The 19694-nt window shown below is 55.1% G+C and overlaps 1 protein-coding gene across 2 annotated transcripts in view; it reads right to left on the bottom strand.

Moving 5' to 3' along the window:
• Nucleotides 1-19694, bottom strand: part of MAST2 (microtubule associated serine/threonine kinase 2) — a 199379-nt gene that overhangs the window by 26557 nt on the left and 153128 nt on the right. For both annotated transcript variants that reach the window (XM_066598027.1, XM_066598028.1), the window contains 4 exons: nt 19588-19666; nt 9379-9533; nt 7206-7281; nt 6714-6923 (listed from right to left, as the gene is read on the bottom strand). In XM_066598027.1, coding sequence (XP_066454124.1) covers nt 6714-6923; nt 7206-7281; nt 9379-9533; nt 19588-19666 — 520 coding nt within the window. The remainder of the gene's footprint in view (nt 1-6713; nt 6924-7205; nt 7282-9378; nt 9534-19587; nt 19667-19694) is intronic.

Genomic DNA, 19694 nt, shown 5'->3' with positions numbered 1-19694 from the left:
GGTGCCCGTGAGGACGAGGGGCCATCTGTAACACAGGTGAGGTGCCCGTGAGGACGAGGGGCCATCTGTAACACAGGTGAGGTGCCCGTGAAGACGAGGGGCCATCTGTAACACAGGTGAGGTGCCCGTGAAGACGAGGGGCCATCTGTAACACAGGTGAGGTGCCCGTGAAGACGAGGGGCCATCTGTAACACAGGTGAGGTGCCCGTGAGGACGAGGGGCCATCTGTAACACAGGTGAGGTGCCCGTGAGGACGAGGGGCCATCTGTAACACAGGTGAGGTGCCCGTGAGGACGAGGGGCCATCTGTAACACAGGTGAGGTGCCCGTGAGGACGAGGGGCCATCTGTAACACAGGTGAGGTGCCCGTGAGGACGAGGGGCCATCTGTAACACAGGTGAGGTGCCCGTGAGGACGAGGGGCCATCTGTAACACAGGTGAGGTGCCCGTGAGGACGAGGGGCCATCTGTAACACAGGTGAGGTGCCCGTGAGGACGAGGGGCCATCTGTAACACAGGTGAGGTGCCCGTGAGGACGAGGGGCCATCTGTAACACAGGTGAGGTGCCCGTGAGGACGAGGGGCCATCTGTAACACAGGTGAGGTGCCCGTGAGGACGAGGGGCCATCTGTAACACAGGTGAGGTGCCCGTGAGGACGAGGGGCCATCTGTAACACAGGTGAGGTGCCCGTGAGGACGAGGGGCCATCTGTAACACAGGTGAGGTGCCCGTGAGGACGAGGGGCCATCTGTAACACAGGTGAGGTGCCCGTGAGGACGAGGGGCCATCTGTAACACAGGTGAGGTGCCCGTGAGGACGAGGGGCCATCTGTAACACAGGTGAGGTGCCCGTGAGGACGAGGGGCCATCTGTAACACAGGTGAGGTGCCCGTGAGGACGAGGGGCCATCTGTAACACAGGTGAGGTGCCCGTGAGGACGAGGGGCCATCTGTAACACAGGTGAGGTGCCCGTGAGGACGAGGGGCCATCTGTAACACAGGTGAGGTGCCCGTGAGGACGAGGGGCCATCTGTAACACAGGTGAGGTGCCCGTGAGGACGAGGGGCCATCTGTAACACAGGTGAGGTGCCCGTGAGGACGAGGGGCCATCTGTAACACAGGTGAGGTGCCTGTGAAGACGAGGGGCCATCTGTAACACAGGTGAGGTGCCCGTGAGGACGAGGGGCCATCTGTAACACAGGTGAGGTGCCCGTGAGGACGAGGGGCCATCTGTAACACAGGTGAGGTGCCCGTGAGGACGAGGGGCCATCTGTAACACAGGTGAGGTGCCCGTGAAGACGAGGGGCCATCTGTAACACAGGTGAGGTGCCCGTGAAGACGAGGGGCCATCTGTAACACAGGTGAGGTGCCCGTGAGGACGAGGGGCCATCTGTAACACAGGTGAGGTGCCCGTGAGTTCGCTGCTTCGGGGTTGTTTGTGGTTACATAAAGCTCTGAACAGACATGAACCATCTGACAGCCGTTGAATCTCCTTCAGGGAGGCTGAATATCTGCCATAGGTTAATACTTCTCTTAGCTGAGGATTTGCTACAATTGCATCTATTTGGACTCCAGGTGGGTACACTGTAACATGCAGGGGAGAGAGCTCCGCCTCTGAGGTGTTAAGTACAACCAGACGAGTCCTTCAAGGGGTCCGGGTGTAGAGCTCTGCAGCAGCGGACCCCCAGTGACTATCGCTCGTGTTCTTTTCTTCATAACTTCCCTGTTATGACGTTCAGCATTTGGTCGTGGCCTGGTGGGTTTCCCCCTGCACTGCCACAATTGGTGGAGGATGCGCTGGCATAAAAATACCCACGGTCATATGTCCTGGGTGGAAGCCGCAATAAGAATGCAAGCTGCCATGACAAGTATGGAGGAGTTGGTGAAGCAGCAGGTGCAAATGAATGTGCAGCAACAGAAGGCAGTCGCCCAGCAGCAACGAGCACAACAGGAGACAAACCAGCTCCTGGTAAGGTAAATGGCCTGCTGAGGTGGTGCAGGCCAAAGAGCCTGTAGATCCCTCCCGGCGACATGCCAATATGCACGTTTTAGAAACAGTAAGAGGGACATTACAAAAAATGACCCCACAAGATGATGCGGAAGCTTTCCTCGCCATTTTTGAACGGGTGGCAGAAAGGGAGAAGTTGCCTCCAGAGCAGTGGACGGAGGTGTTTGCCCCATATTTAACTGGGGAACCCCAGAAAGCTTACTACAACTTAACCCAGGACAATGCCCGGGAGTACAGCAAACTAAGAGCTGAAACCCTGGCTCGCTTAGGAGTAAGCATGGCGGTCCGAGGACAGCGAGTCCACAGCTGGAAGTACTCCTAACTGAAGATCCCAAATGTTTGACCTGCTGCATCTGGTCAATAAATGGCTGCACTCAGAGATCTCCTCACTTGCGCAGATGGTGGAAAAAGTCATGATGGACCTGTTCGTGCAGTCCCTGCCTAGGCCCATGCAGAGGTGGGTTGTCCAGGGAGACCCACGGAATGCCGATGAGTTGGTGGGCCTTGTGGAGAGATACCTTACAGCAGAGGAGGCTTTTCCAACTACAAGATCCCTTATCGTGGCGCCACTCCTGGGGTGGATGCCCGGAGGAAGGAGACCACGGCCAATGTCGAAGAGAGGCCAAAGAACCCACAGGGAGCAGCACCTGCCAGGAGGAGCCAAGCCACCCCAATTGTCTGCTAGGAGTGCCAGGCTCCAGGGCATATTACAGCCCACTGCCCTATATCCGCCAAGCCATTGGAGTGTACGTATGGCCGGCACTGCTCCTGGTTTGCGCACCCTGTCTGCAGTGCAGCTCCATCCCAAGACCCGCAGCCATAACTGTGTAAGGTAACGGTAAATTGGGCAAGGGTGGTGGCATTGTTGGACTCAGGGAGCCTGGTGACTTTAATCGCTGCCTCCCTCCCGCATGTGGTTCATGGAGAAAAGTTGGGGGGGGGGGGGGGGTAGTCATCCAAGGGGACACCAAAGGCTATCCGGTTGCCAACGTGGCTATAAGCACTGAATGTGTGGTTTGTGTACACAAGGTTGGGGTGGTGAGGAACTTGCTCCACCCAGTGATATTAGGAAGAGACTTTCCTCAGTTCTGGAGCTTGTGGGCTGAGCTGTCGCACCCCATTGTTCAGGACGGTGTGCCAGGACACAGCAAGGTTGCTTTGGACAATGAGACTGTTGATCGGGAGTTGCCATTCGCCGGTTTGACCGGGGAAGAGGAGTTATCCTCAGAATCTCAGATTCCTAATCTCCAGGTATCGACGGGTAATTTTGGGACTGCACAACGTATTGACCCCACGTTGAAACATGCCTTTGAGAATGTAACTGTATTGAATGGTGCTCCTCAAGATGCCTGGGTCGAGGGGAGGTGCCCTCATTATTCTATTAATAATGAGTTGTTATACAGAGACACAAAAATTAGAGAGGAGGTGGTGGAGCAACTTCTGGTACCGGGTTGCTATAGTCTTACACGCGGCCCATTCACACGTGTTGGGAGGCCATTTGGGGGCAGAGAAGACACAGGAGCGCATTCTGCAGAGGTTCTTTTGGCCTGGCTGTTATAAGGAAATAGCAGATCTTTGCCAGGCCTGTCCCACCTGCCGGGTGACTGCCCCGGCTCCCCATTTTAAGAGTCCATTGGTTCCATTAACCATAATTGAGGTGCCGTTTGAGCGGATTGCCATGGACCTCGTAGGGCCTCTGGTAGAGTCGACCAGGGGTCATCAGTACATTCTGGTAGTGTTAGATTATGCAACCAGGTATCCAGAAGCCGTTCCGCTGAGAAATACCTCGTCTAAATGCATTGGGAGAGAGTTGGTACATATTTCCCAGAGTGGGTCTGCCTAGGGAAATATTGACAGACCAGGGGACGCCGTTTATGTCCAAAGTGATGAAGGAACTCTGCAAACTGCTGAAAATTAAGCAGACTTCTGTCTACCCCCCCCCACCCCAGACTGAGGGGCTGGTAGAAAGGCTTAATAAAACCCTAAAAAATATGTTGGTAAAGGTGGTAGAGACAGCTGGCCGAGCCTGGGACTGCCTGCTCCCCTACCTCTTATTTTCCACAAGAGAGGTTCCACAAGCGCCGTTTCAGTTGTTATATGCGCGACAACCCCGGGGGCTGCTGGATATCGTAATAGAGACATGGGAGGGTGAGGTTACCCCGCATAAAAGTGTGGCCCAAATGCAGGATAGGATTGCAAAAGTCATGCCGCTGGTCAGGGAGCAACATCTTAGGGCACAGGAGAGGCAAGCCAGGATACATAATAGGTCCACAAAGGTCCGGGAATTCTGTCCGGGGGATCAGGTACTGGTCCTAGTACCACAGTAGAGAGCAAGTTCCTGGCCAAGTGGCAAGGGCCGTATGAAGTCCTGGAAAAGGCGGGGGACGTTAATTACAAAATACACCAACCAGGTAGAAGAAAGCCCATACAGATCTATCATGTAAACTTGCTAAAAGCCTGGAAGGAGCGAGACTCTCTGGTCCGTCTTGTTTGGCTATGGAGTCAGGATGTGGCATCCAAGATGTGATGATAGCCGAAACGCTCTCAAGATCCCAGGCACAACAAGGCAGAGAGTTTCTGCAGCACAATAAGGATTTGTTCACTGATCTGCCTGGTTGCCCCAAGATCATTGAACACGAGATCCTTACGGACCCTCAGGTAAAAATCTGCCAGAAACCATACCGAATCCTGGAAGCCCCTAGGGAAATAGAGTCAGTAGAAGTCAAATGAATGTTGGAACTAGAGGTAATTGAGCCATCTAACAGTGGGTGGTCAAGCCCAATAGTGCTGGTGCCAAAACCCTCTGGGGAATGGCGCTTTGGTAATGACTACAGGAAACTCAATGAGGTCTCGAAGTCGGATGCCAACCCCATGCCTAGGGTGGATGAGTTGATTGAGAGGTTAGGGTCCGCCAGGTACATAACACACTGGACTTAAAAGGGTATTGGAAAATTCCTCTCTCAGCAGAAGTTAGGGAGAAGACGGCTTTTTCCATCCCAGAAGGCTGCTTTCAATATGGGAGAATGCCCTTTGGGTTGAAAGGTGCCCCTGCTACATTTCAAAGGGCAATGGATAGGTTGTTAGGTCCCCACAAAAGATACGCAGCGGCTTACCTCGATGATATTGTCATCTTTAACCAGGACTGGGAGAGCCATCTGAGTAAAGTCCAGGCTGTACTGGACTCAACCAGAGCGGCTGGGTTCACGATAAACCCCCAAAAATGTGCCTTAGGGATGGAAGAGGTCAAGTACCTGGGCTTCATCATGGGACGGGGTTTGGTAAAGCCCCAACTCAATAAAGAAGAGGCCATACAGAATTGGCCCCGGCCCCTGACAAACAGGTGAGAGCCTTCTTGGGGTTAGTGGGCTATTACCGATGTGTTGTGCCTAATTTTGCTATGATGGCAGCCCCGTAACAGAGCTAACAAAAGGGGGGGAATCGGTAATGGCCCACTGGTCACCAGAAGCAGAAGAAGCGTTCACGGATCTAAAGTGTCCGTTGTGTCGGCAGCCCGTGTTGGTGGCGCCTGACTTCACAAGAACGTTTGTAGTCCATACGGATGCATCAGCTGTAGGGCTAGGAGCAGTAATGTCGCAGGAGGTTAACGGCGAGGAGCATCCGGTAATGGTCCTGTGAAGAAAACTACGCGATCATTGAGAAGGAAGGGTTGGCTATAAAATGGGCCCTGGACTCACTCCACCATTACCTCCTGGGAAGAAAGTTCAGGCGGGTCTCAGATCATGCCCCCCTGAAGTGGATGTACAAAAGAAAAGGGAGCAACGCCAGGGTAACAAGGTGGTACCTGGCCTTACAAGACTGAACACAGGCCAGGAAAGGCAAATGGCAATGCGGATGCCCTGTCAAGGGTCAGTTGTTGGGTAGAGGTTGGTGCCCAGCCCCCCGGCTTGGGGCTGAGGGGGGGGGGATGTAGCAGGGTGAGAGGTGAAGAGAGCGATGGAAGGTATATATTGCAGAGGTTTCTAGCATCTGTGATGTAGATCCGGTCCGTTACTCAGTGGTGCGTATATAGGACAGGTGGTGCGTATATACTGGTGCAGCTGACCAGGTCAGGGGTGTCCTGTGCAGGTAGCAGAGGCGGAGAGCCCTGAGCTGGAGACCCCGCACTGAGCTGGAGACCCCGCACTGAGCTGGAGACCCCGCACCCCGCGGCTGGAAAGGTCTGCTGAGACTTTGCCTGATTGGACCCAAAGGACTTTTGTGTTACTACTGCTGGACTGCCGATGTAAAGGGACTTTCCTTGAATTCTATGTTATCTGGGGAATGCCGATGCTTTATGTTCTGTTCATCAAGTCTAAAGACGCTCATCATTTGGTCGCGGCCTGGTGTGTTTCCCCCGGCACTGCCACACCCCCACACCGGCTCTCATGAGTTACAGCAACCAAAGCTTGCAAATTTGTCAAGTGGGCGGGTCTGGCTGGCTGTGAATGGGTTATGTCAGATGATCGCCAGCGAGGACTGGCAACAGCGCTCCCGCAGCCTGTTTATACTGGCAGATAAAGCGTTTGCTTGTAAATCGTTCCGTCGTTAACCCTCGCTGGACCAGCAATAGAAGAACCGAGACTTAAACCGAACAGCTAGCAAACGATTATTATCACACAACGAATGATAGGCGACAAATTATTGTTCATTGTTGGCCGCGCTTCCTCGAGTCCCCCGGTTGCAGACGGATACGGCGCCCCCTATACTCACGTCCTGCAGGAGCTTCTCCAGGTTCTCCTGCAGCTCACAGAAGTAGCGGGAGGTGATCAGCCCATCGCGGGATTTACCCAGGCAGTCACGAGCCAGCTCGATCACCTGGTGGTGGATGAAGCTCAGGACACCATCAGCCAGCGGCAGCACGCTCTCAGGGGCATTGTGGGTAATGAAGTCCGCCAGTCTCTCCTCCATCTGAGCGGTGGCCTTCAGGAAATAGACAAGAAGTGAAAGAGACAGAGAAGACCTCACATCCACAGCCCCCCCCAGGAGGAGGGAGAACTCAGAGAACTAATACCCCCCCCCAACCCCCTCTACTCCCCCCATGGGGCCCACAGACCCCCCCCCCCCCGACCTCCACCCCTCAGACACCCCCCCTCCTCCCCCCACAGGCCCACAAACATATCCCCCAGCCCCCCCTCCCCCCTCAGGCCCACAGACCCACCCCCCTCCGCATGTAAGGTAAGAAGACTGACGGAAGGAACTCACCTTGGGGAAGCGCTCCTTGTACACGTGATTCATCATTACAATCTCTCCATCATATGAGATGGGGGAACGGCCGGGACTGTGAGGAAAGAAACCAAAACAGCATGAGGACCAAGCAGAGGAAGACAGAAGCGGGGGCCCGCCGCCGGTCTAGGGGGCCCGCCGCCGGTCTAGGGGGCGCGGGCCCGCCGGTCTAGGGGGCGCGGGCCCGCCGGTCTAGGGGGCGCGGGCCCGCCGGTCTAGGGGGCGCGGGCCCGCCGGTCTAGGGGGGGCGGGCCCGCCGGTCTAGGGGGCGCGGGCCCGCCGGTCTAGGGGGCGCGGGCCCGCCGGTCTAGGGGGCGCGGGCCCGCCGGTCTAGGGGGCGCGGGCCCGCCGCCGGTCTAGGGGGCACGAGTATAAGGTACATGTGGGGCAGCATAAATGTATGCAGGGGAGTATACAGACATGGAGAGCCTCTGACTAGCAGACTGGAGGTCAGACTTATGAATCCGCTGCATGGATGAATACGGCAGTTGCTGGTTGTGAGCCGGGCACGATGGCGGCGCGGTTATTACACTGCCCGCTGATGGAGGCGGCGCTCATATGTACTCCTGTGCAACGCTGCATCTCCAGAGCTGTGAGGGTGACATACGCTGACTGCATGCTATACGGGCCGAGGGGGTGATGGAACGTAGTGACCGCGCCACATAGAAGTGCCGCTGCAAGGATGCCAGTCACCAAGACACACGGAGAAGAACGGAGCGGCCACGGAGCCACAGTCCAGCCCGTCACATCCCGCTGACCACTGGCTACTGCTGCTCCCAGGATAGAAGTCTGCAGGGACGCGGCAGCTTCAGGCTCCGCCCATTGGCAGCGACTAGATCCTAATCGTTCACATATTCAGCATGGCATGAGGGGTCCGTGCCCACATCTACTTACACCTTCCCTCCTCAGTCCGGGCATCAGCCGCTATTTAACCCTTTAGTGAAGGTCCTGGAACGGGTTTCTCAGCCGAGCCGGTTGTTTTCAGGCCACGCGTGGCACAGAGGATACGTGTCTACAACCCATCTGTCCGACTCATTACACGGAACGCTTCCATCCATGGCACCGCTGCCAGCGCTCATCACCTGACGACAGTGCAAGGAGTCGCACAAGGCATTTCATCTAATGCATTGCAGCAGGGGCACGGACTGCAGCTCCCCCAACAGGCGGGAGCGGGAAGGGCCGTCAGCCTTCATCTGCAGCCATCAGAGCGGGATGCAAATCAGCTGCATGGAAAACCGCCTGGAAAGGAGAAGCCTCTGGGAAACAAGCGAGCGGTATAGAATCCGCAGCCTATTCTGCAGAGCGTCGCGCACACCCTCCGACCCCTGCATGGCCACTAATAAAGGACTGGACGATGGGGTCCCGGAGGACATATAGCACTGCGGTGGTACAACGGGCAGATGCTTCACAGCTCATAATCCCAGTTTACAGCAGATTATTATTGGAATCATCCAGGGATCACAGGGATCAGGTTGGAACGGTGATTGAGGCGACTGAACATCCACAGCTTCATGGCCGCTCAGCGCATGTCCCTGAGTTAAAGGGGTCTCCTCCCCTACACTGATGATCCGTGGGGTTCACAATTAAGGACCCCAGACACACTTCAGCCGGCCCTGGTGCAGCTCCCATTTAGTTCATTGCAATTCCAACCCAGCCCCTGCGGACAGAGCGGTCTGCTCCACGCACTCCGACAGCAGGCTGGGGTCCCGAGCGGCGGACCCTGTGGATCAGCTATTGAGGAGAGGTCATCCATAGCATGGAGGTGGACAACACCTTTAATTAAGACCCCCTGGAATATGCTCAACAGGTAGTCCTGAGGAAGGGGGTGCAGGAAGTCTTGCTCTGGGGCCCATTTATGGACGACATGTGTGCAAACAGTAATTGCTTCCCCTGGTGATGACAGTCCAGTACATGGCCTTCTGGGGAGCGCCGGCCTGACCTGATAAGACGGGGAGTCCCCAGAAGCCCAGATATCGGCCGTGTATGACTGGGTGCTCCGGCCCCGCTGGACCATGTATCCAGGAGAGACGAAGTCTCAGCCTGGACTGACTGCGCTCCGCAGGGGTCACGGCAGCGGGCAAAGGTCAGCAGTGTGAAGATGGCTGTCGGCGCTATCACAGGATCATGGCAGGAGGCCAGTGGAGACCCTCACCTGAGGCTGCGGGAGCGCGGACGCATGGCTGGAGACTGACGTCCTTCCTCATCGGTAATGTTCTCGGTGCTGAAGTGTTTGGTCAGGAAGTGCAGCTCGTCCGCCGTCGGCTGAAATGGCAGCTGGTGGAGCTTCTCCTGAGACGAGCAGGACGACTGCGGGCAGAAACACACAAGACACTCAGGCCACGGCCACACCGAGGATCTCACAGCAGCCTCGTGCCACGGCCACACCGAGGATCTCACAGCCGCCTCGTGCCACGGCCACACCGAGGATCTCACAGCCGCCTCGTGCCACGGCCACACCGAGGATCTCACAGCCGCCTTCTGACACGGTCACACCGAGGATCTCACAGCCGCCTCGTGCCACGGTCACACCGAGGATCTCACAGCCGCCTCGTGCCACGGTCACACCGAGGATCTCACAGCCGCCTCGTGCCACGGTCACACCGAGGATCTCACAGCCGCCTCGTGCCACGGCCACACCGAGGATCTCACAGCCGCCTCGTGCCACGGCCACACCGAGGATCTCACAGCCGCCTCGTGCCACGGCCACACCGAGGATCTCACAGCCGCCTCGTGCCACGGTCACACCGAGGATCTCACAGCCGCCTCGTGCCACGGTCACACCGAGGATCTCACAGCCGCCTCGTGCCACGGCCACACCGAGGATCTCACAGCCGCCTCGTGCAACGGCCACACCGAGGATCTCACAGCCGCCTCGTGCCACGGCCACACCGAGGATCTCACAGCCGCCTCGTGCCACGGTCACACCGAGGATCTCACAGCCGCCTCGTGCCACGGCCACACCGAGGATCTCACAGCCGCCTCGTGCCACGGCCACACCGAGGATCTCACAGCCGCCTCGTGCCACGGTCACACCGAGGATCTCACAGCCGCCTCGTGCCACGGTCACACCGAGGATCTCACAGCCGCCTCGTGCCACGGCCACACCGAGGATCTCACAGCCGCCTCGTGCAACGGCCACACCGAGGATCTCACAGCCGCCTCGTGCCACGGCCACACCGAGGGTCTCACAGCCGCCTCGTGACACGGTCGCACCGAGGGTCTCACAGCCGCGTCGTGCCACGGCCGCACCGAGGGTCTCACAGCCGCCTCGTGCCACGGCCACACCGAGGATCTCACAGCCGCCTCGTGCCACGGCCACACCGAGGATCTTACAGCTGCATCATGACACGGTCACACCGAGGATCTCACAGCCGCCTTCTGACACGGTCACAACGAGGATCTCACAGCCACCTTCTGACACGATCACACCGAAGATCTCACAGCCGCCTCGTGCCACGGCCACACCGAGGATCTTACAGCTGCATCATGACACGGTCACACCGAGGATCTCACAGCCGCCTCATGACACGATCACACCGAGGATCTCACAGCCACCTTCTGACACGGTCACACCGAGGATCTCACAGCCGCCTCATGACATGGACACACCGAGGATCTCACAGCCGCCTCGTGACACGGTCACACCGAGGATCTCACAGCCGCCTCGTGACATGGACACACCGAGGATCTCACAGCCGCCTCGTGACACGATCTCACAGCCGCCTCGTGACACGACCTCACAGCCGGCTCGTGACACGACCTCACAGCCGGCTCGTGACACGACCTCACAGCCGCCTCGTGACACGATCTCACAGCCGCGTCGTGACACGACCTCACAGCCGCCTTCTGACACGGTCACACCGAGGATCTCACAGCCGCCTCATGACATGGACACACCGAGGATCTCACAGCCGCCTCATGACATGGACACACCGAGGATCTCACAGCCGCCTCATGACATGGACACACCGAGGATCTCACAGCCGCCTCATGACATGGACACACCGAGGATCTCACAGCCGCCTCATGACATGGACACACCGAGGATCTCACAGCCGCCTCATGACATGGACACACCGAGGATCTCACAGCCGCCTCATGACATGGACACACCGAGGATCTCACAGCCGCCTCATGACATGGACACACCGAGGATCTCACAGCCGCCTCATGACATGGACACACCGAGGATCTCACAGCCGCCTCATGACATGGACACACCGAGGATCTCACAGCCGCCTCATGACATGGACACACCGAGGATCTCACAGCCGCCTCATGACATGGACACACCGAGGATCTCACAGCCGCCTCATGACATGGACACACCGAGGATCTCACAGCCGCCTCATGACATGGACACACTGAGGATCTCACAGCCGCCTCATGACATGGACACACCGAGGATCTCACAGCCGCCTCATGACATGGACACACCGAGGATCTCACAGCCGCCTCTGGCAGAGATCTTCCACTTTCTACTGCAGGAAAACACTGAATGTCCAATTATTTAGATTTCAATGCCTTCAGTCAGGAATATCCGGACCGATGACCCAGCAGACGAGACGCCGGCCTCTCCAGAGAGAGGTGTATAAAGGCCCTCTTACAAGGCCGACTGCACGAGCGCCGAGGTCAGCAGCGCTAAGGTCGCCAGCGCTCGTGCAGAGTAGTCGGAGTCCTGTGTCGGCTCGCGGCTCACTTCTTATGGAAGCGTTTACACGGTTTACACGATGTGGCGAGGCTTACAAAGATGACTGAAGTCAAACAACCGCCAACGCATAATGAGCCGCTTTATCGCAGTCACACTGAACAAAGTTGGAGCGATGATCGTTACGTGTGAACGGGCCGGAGGTCAATCAAATCTGCAGCTCAGAAGAGAAGTCAAGATGATGGACTTGAGGCGCCTCTTGTCTGCGGTAGGAAGTCAGGCTGATTTCTAGGAAAAGGAGTTTTAGTTTACAAACAAAGAGGTGTCAACATTACTGACCAAGTGCTGATCTGCACTACAGACGGGGAAGCCATATCAGGAGGGGTCCCATCTGTGGGACCCCTAGAGGTGGGGGAACCATTGGTGATGGATGAGGAGGGGTCCCATCTGTGGGACCCCTAGAGGTGGGGGAACCATTGGTGATGGATGAGGAGGGGTCCCATCTGTGGGACCCGTAAAAGTGAGGGAACCTTTGGTGACGGATGAGGAGGGATCCCATCTATGGGACCCCTAGAGGTGGGGGAACCATTGGTGATGGATGAGGAGGGGTCCCATCTGTGGGACCCGTAAAAGTGAGGGAACCTTTGGTGACGGATGAGGAGGGATCCCATCTATGGGACCCCTAGAGGTGGGGGAACCATTGGTGATGGATGAGGAGGGGTCCCATCTGCGGGACCCCTAGAGCTGGGGGAACCATTGGTGATGGATGAGGAGGGGTCCCATCTGCGGGACCCCTAGAGGTGGGGGAACCATTGGCGATGGATGAGGAGGGGTCCTATTTGTTGGACCCCTAGAAGCGAGGGAACCTTTGGTGACAGATGAGGAGGGGTCCCATCTGTGGGACCCCTAGAGGTGGGGGAACAATTGGTGATGGATGAGGAGGGGTCCCATCTGTGGGACCCCTAGAGGTGGGGGAACCATTGGTGACGGATGGGGAGGGGTCCTATCTGTTGGACCCCTAGAAGCGAGGGAACCTTTGGTGACAGATGAGGAGGGGTCCCATCTGTGGGACCCGTAAAAGTGAGGGAACCTTTGGTGACGGATGAGGAGGGATCCCATCTGTGGGACCCGTAAAAGTGAGGGAACCTTTGGTGACGGATGAGGAGGGGTCCCATCTGTGGGACCCCTAGAGGTGGGGGAACCTTTGGTGATGGATGAAGAGGGGTCCCATCTGTGGGACCGCTAGAAGCGGGGGAACCATTGGTGATGGATGAGGAGGGGTCCTATCTGTGGGACCCCTAGAAGCGAGGGAACCTTTGGTGACGGATGAGGAGGGGTCCTATCTGTGGGACCCCTAGAAGCGAGGGAACCTTTGGTGACGGATGAGGAGGGGTCCCATCTGTAGGACCCCTAGAAGTGAGGGGAACCATTGGTGATGGATGAGGAGGGGTCCCATCTGTAGGACCCCTAGAAGTGAGGGGAACCTTTGGTGACGGATGAGGAGGGGTCCCATCTGTGGGACCCGTAAAAGTGAGGGAACCTTTGGTGACGGATGAGGAGGGGTCCCATCTGTGGGACCCGTAAAAGTGAGGGAACCTTTGGTGACGGATGAGGAGGGGTCCCATCTGCGGGACCCCTAGAAGTGAGGGAACCATTGGTGATAGATGAGGAGGGATCCCATCTGTTGGACCTTTGGTGACGGATCAGGAGGGGTCCCATCTGTGGGACCCCCTAAAAGTGAGGGAACCTTTGGTGACGGATAAGGGTCCCATTAATCTGTGGGACTGCTATAAGTGAGGGGACTTTGGTGACGGATGAGGAGGGGTCCCATCTGTGGGACCCCTAGAAGTAAGGGAACTATTGGTGACGGATGAGGGGGAGGTCCCATCTGTGGAACACCTAGAAGTAAGGGAACTATTGGTGACGGATGAGGGGGAGGTCCCATCTGTAGGAACCCTAAAAGTGAGGGAACCTTTGGTGATGGAAGAGGAAGGGTCCCATCTGAGGGACCCCCCTAAAAGTGAGGGAACCTTTGGTGATAGGTGAGGAGGGGTCCCATCTGTAGGACCTCTAGAAGTGAGGAGAACCTTTGGTGACGGATGAGGTGGGGTTCCATCTGTGGGACCCCGAGAAGTAAGGGAACCATTGGTGACGGATGAGGAGGGGTGCCATCTGTAGGACTGCCGAAGTGAGGTGACCTTTGGTGATAGATGAGCAGGGGTCCCATCTGTAGGACCCCTAGAAGTGAGGGAACCTTTGGTGACGGATGAGGAGGGGTCCCATCTGTGGGACCCCCCTAAAAGTGAGGGAACCTTTGGTGACGGATGAGGGGACCTTTGGTGATAGATGAGGGGGCATCCCATCTGTAGGACCCCTAGAAGTGAGGGAACCTTTGGTGATAGATGAGAAGGGGTCCCAACTGTGGAACCCCTAGTAGTGTGGGAACCTTCGGTGACTGATGAGGAGGGGGTCCCATCTGTGGGATCCCTAGAAATGAGGGAACCTTTGGTGATAGATGAGGAGGGGTCCCATCTGTAGGATCCCTAGAAGTGAGGGAACCATTGGTGACGGATGAGGGGGGGGGGGGGGGGGGGGAGGGTCCCGTCAATCTGTGGGATTGCCCTAAAAGTAAGGGAACCATTGGTGACGGATGAGGAGGGGTTATACCCGTTGGTCTACTGAAGAATATACTCCTAGCACTGTTTGGCCTGCTTGCTGACCCGCAGTGACGCTCCTGGTAACATGTAAGCTCTAAAGCCTCATTTACACGCAAAGATGATCACTCAAAATTCGCTCAAATACAGTTTAAGCGATCATTTTGCATCCATACTGATGGGCGTTAATGCCTCTTAGAAGCTCATTAGCTTCATTTGCATATTAATGAAGCCTCCCTTCCCTGTATGCAGATAACAGTGGGTGGTCTGTTATCTGCTTACAGCTACATTGTTCTCTGTGAGACAGCAGCTGAATACAATGTTATTAGCGCTCCTGCAGAGAATCACAGGGTGCCATCAGCTGGCCAGCTAAACTAAAAATCATCGTTTGGCCGAAAAGCTAACGATTGCAGTATTTACACGCAACGATTGTCACTCAAATGACATAGTTTGAACGAATTTCAAGCGCTATTCGTTGTGTGTAAACGGGCCTTCAGCTAACAGTGCGATGTGACCTTTATCCTGTAAACGGGCCTTCAGCTAACAGTGCGATGTGCCCTTTATCCTGTAAACGGACCTTTAGCTAACAGTGCGATGTGACCTTTATCCTGTAAACGGGCCTTCAGCTAACAGTGCGATGTGACCTTTATCCTGTAAACGGGCCTTCAGCTAACAGTGCGATGTGCCCTTTATCCTGTAAACGGACCTTTAGCTAACAGTGCGATGTGACCTTTATCCTGTAAACGGGCCTTCAGCTAACAGTGCGATGTGACCTTTATCCTATAAACGGCCTTCAGCTAACAGTGCGATGTGACCTTTATCCTGTAAATGGGCCTTCAGCTAACAGTGCGATGTGACCTTTATCCTGTAAACGGCCTTCAGCTAACAGTGCGATGTGCCCTTTATCCTGTAAACGGACCTTTAGCTAACAGTGGGATGTGACCTTTATCCTGTAAACGGCCTTAAGCTAACAGTGCGATGTGCCCTTTATCCTGTAAACGGGCCTTCAGCTAACAGTGCGATGTGACCTTTATCCTGTAAACGGGCCTTCAGCTAACAGTGCGATGTGCCCTTTATCCTGTAAACAGACCTTTAGCTAACAGTGCGATGTGACCTTTATCCTGTAAACGGGCCTTCAGCTAACAGTGCGATGTGACCTTTATCCTGTAAACGGGCCTTCAGCTAACAGTGCGATGTGCCCTTTATCCTGTAAACGGACCTTTAGCTAACAGTGCGATGTGACCTTTATCCTGTAAACGGGCCTTCAGCTAACAGTGCGATGTGACCTTTATCCTATAAACGGCCTTCAGCTAACAGTGCGATGTGACCTTTATCCTGTAAATGGGCCTTCAGCTAACAGTGCGATGTGACCTTTATCCTGTAAACGGCCTTCAGCTAACAGTGCGATGTGCCCTTTATCCTGTAAACGGACCTTTAGCTAACAGTGGGATGTGACCTTTATCCTGTAAACGGCCTTAAGCTAACAGTGCGATGTGCCCTTTATCCTGTAAACGGGCCTTCAGCTAACAGTGCGATGTGACCTTTATCCTGTAAACGGGCCTTCAGCTAACAGTGCGATGTGCCCTTTATCCTGTAAACGGACCTTTAGCTAACAGTGCGATGTGACCTTTATCCTGTAAACGGGCCTTCAGCTAACAGTGCGGTGTGACCTTTATCCTATAAACGGGCCTTTAGCTAACAGTGCGATGTGACCTTTATCCTGTAAACGGGCCTTCAGCTAACAGTGCGATGTGACCTTTATCCTGTAAACGGGCCTTCAGCTAACAGTGCGATGTGCCCTTTATCCTGTAAACGGACCTTTAGCTAACAGTGCGATGTGACCTTTATCCTGTAAACGGGCCTTCAGCTAACAGTGCGATGTGACCTTTATCCTATAAACGGCCTTCAGCTAACAGTGCGATGTGACCTTTATCCTGTAAATGGGCCTTCAGCTAACAGTGCGATGTGACCTTTATCCTGTAAACGGCCTTCAGCTAACAGTGCGATGTGCCCTTTATCCTGTAAACGGACCTTTAGCTAACAGTGGGATGTGACCTTTATCCTGTAAACGGCCTTAAGCTAACAGTGCGATGTGCCCTTTATCCTGTAAACGGGCCTTCAGCTAACAGTGCGATGTGACCTTTATCCTGTAAACGGGCCTTCAGCTAACAGTGCGATGTGCCCTTTATCCTGTAAACAGACCTTTAGCTAACAGTGCGATGTGACCTTTATCCTGTAAACGGGCCTTCAGCTAACAGTGCGATGTGACCTTTATCCTGTAAACGGGCCTTCAGCTAACAGTGCGATGTGCCCTTTATCCTGTAAACGGACCTTTAGCTAACAGTGCGATGTGACCTTTATCCTGTAAACGGGCCTTCAGCTAACAGTGCGATGTGACCTTTATCCTATAAACGGCCTTCAGCTAACAGTGCGATGTGACCTTTATCCTGTAAATGGGCCTTCAGCTAACAGTGCGATGTGACCTTTATCCTGTAAACGGCCTTCAGCTAACAGTGCGATGTGCCCTTTATCCTGTAAACGGACCTTTAGCTAACAGTGGGATGTGACCTTTATCCTGTAAACGGCCTTAAGCTAACAGTGCGATGTGCCCTTTATCCTGTAAACGGGCCTTCAGCTAACAGTGCGATGTGACCTTTATCCTGTAAACGGGCCTTCAGCTAACAGTGCGATGTGCCCTTTATCCTGTAAACGGACCTTTAGCTAACAGTGCGATGTGACCTTTATCCTGTAAACGGGCCTTCAGCTAACAGTGCGGTGTGACCTTTATCCTATAAACGGGCCTTTAGCTAACAGTGCGATGTGACCTTTATCCTGTAAACGGGCCTTCAGCTAACAGTGCGATGTGACCTTTATCCTGTAAACGGACCTTTAGCTAACAGTGGTATGTGACCTTTATCCTGTAAACGGCCTTCAGCTAACAGTGCGATGTGCCCTTTATCCTGTAAACGGCCTTCGGCTAACAGTGCGATGTGCCCTTTATCCTGTAAACGGCCTTCGGCTAACAGTGCGATGTGACCTTTATCCTGTAAACGGACCTTTAGCTAACAGTGCGATGTGACCTTTATCCTGTAAACGGGCCTTCAGCTAACAGTGCGATGTGACCTTTATCCTGTAAACGGACCTTTAGCTAACAGTGCGATGTGACCTTTATCCTGTAAACGGGCCTTCAGCTAACAGTGCGATGTGACCTTTATCCTATAAACGGCCCTTTAGCTAACAGTGGGATGTGACCTTTATCCTGTAAACGGCCTTAAGCTAACAGTGCGATGTGCCCTTTATCCTGTAAACGGGCCTTCAGCTAACAGTGCGATGTGACCTTTATCCTGTAAACGGGCCTTCAGCTAACAGTGCGATGTGCCCTTTATCCTGTAAACGGACCTTTAGCTAACAGTGCGATGTGACCTTTATCCTGTAAACGGGCCTTCAGCTAACAGTGCGGTGTGACCTTTATCCTATAAACGGGCCTTTAGCTAACAGTGCGATGTGACCTTTATCCTGTAAACGGGCCTTCAGCTAACAGTGCGATGTGACCTTTATCCTGTAAACGGCCTTCGGCTAACAGTGCGATGTGACCTTTATCCTGTAAACGGCCTTCGGCTAACAGTGCAATGTGACCTTTATCCTGTAAACGGGCCTTCAGCTAACAGTGCGATGTGCCCTTTATCCTGTAAACGGACCTTTAGCTAACAGTGCGATGTGACCTTTATCCTGTAAACGGGCCTTCAGCTAACAGTGCGGTGTGACCTTTATCCTATAAACGGGCCTTTAGCTAACAGTGCGATGTGACCTTTATCCTGTAAACGGGCCTTTAGCTAACAGTGCGATGTGACCTTTATCCTGTAAACGGGCCTTCAGCTAACAGTGCGATGTGCCCTTTATCCTGTAAACGGCCTTCAGCTAACAGTGCGATGTGACCTTTATCCTGTAAACGGCCTTCGGCTAACAGTGCGATGTGACCTTTATCCTGTAAACGGGCCTTTGGCTAACAGTGCGATGTGCCCTTTATCCTGTAAACGGACCTTTAGCTAACAGTGCGATGTGACCTTTATCCTGTAAACGGACCTTCGGCTAACAGTGCGATGTGACCTTTATCCTGGGATAGGGAGCTCGTGAACTCTGGCAGGACACTAAGGCCTCATGTCCCCTTGAAAAATACAATTCGCTCAGAATCTGCCACGGATTTCCGCGACACATTCCGCGCAGATTTGCTTTAGGCCGCCTGCACACGGGCGGAAATCCCGCGGCGGGATTTCCGCGGCTCAAAGCCTGCATAGGAGTGCATTACAAAACGCACTCCTATGCAGACGGCCGCGGTTTGGCCACGCGAAATCTCGCGCGGCAAACAAACCGTGGCATGTCCTATTTTTGTGCGGGGCTCGCAGAGATACGTCACTCACCCGGCCGCCAACTCTGGTCTGCGCATGCGCCGGCTGCCGGCACATGAAAGAGCCGGGGCCGCCGGGCGCGGGTGAGTACGCGTTCGTCTCTGCAGGGGCCCGGGTCGGGTCCCGCGGCGTGTGAAAAACGCAATTCTTTTAAAATGCCATCCGCGGGTGCAAAAATCAATGTAATGGACCGGCGGATGGCAATGATTCCCCATGGGCACAATCCGCTGCGGATTCCACAATTCCCTTTAGCTGGCGGACATGGGGCCGTATTCCCCACGAGGCGCCATCATTGTTACCGCTGACCTTCCATATTGTTGTAAGCTGAACGTTCATCCCGCTCCTCGCGGCAGATGTGCACACGGCGCCGACGTGTAAACCAGCGCTTCTGACATGTCACCTGATGAGGTAGGAACCAGCAGAAATGTGATTTCCCGCATCCGCATTACACATCTGATTCCGCCTCCTGTACGAACCGCACACAGCGGAGGAGAAGACTCGTATTCTGTCTGATTGGTGCGCCTAAGCCTGGGCCCTCAGGTATGTACATGAGCACCGGGTATCTTTCGGTCACGCAGCAGCCGGTGGCCGGAGGTGACCCGGCCGTCCAGCGTCAGGCTGCGGCATCGCCCACAGCAGTCAGCGCTACTTACTGAGACTGTGGAGCTGGGAGTGTTGGTTCCATATCCAGAGGATGGCAGCGATGCCAGCGACCAGCGGCGCCCATCCGCCCTGAAAGAGGAGAGAAGTGTTACTAATC

Source organism: Eleutherodactylus coqui, chromosome 3 (assembly GCF_035609145.1).
Source record: "Eleutherodactylus coqui strain aEleCoq1 chromosome 3, aEleCoq1.hap1, whole genome shotgun sequence".
Lineage (NCBI taxonomy): Eukaryota > Metazoa > Chordata > Amphibia > Anura > Eleutherodactylidae > Eleutherodactylus > Eleutherodactylus coqui.
The sequence above is the reverse complement of the archived record's forward strand: the minus strand, read 5'-3'. Positions and strand labels throughout refer to the sequence as shown.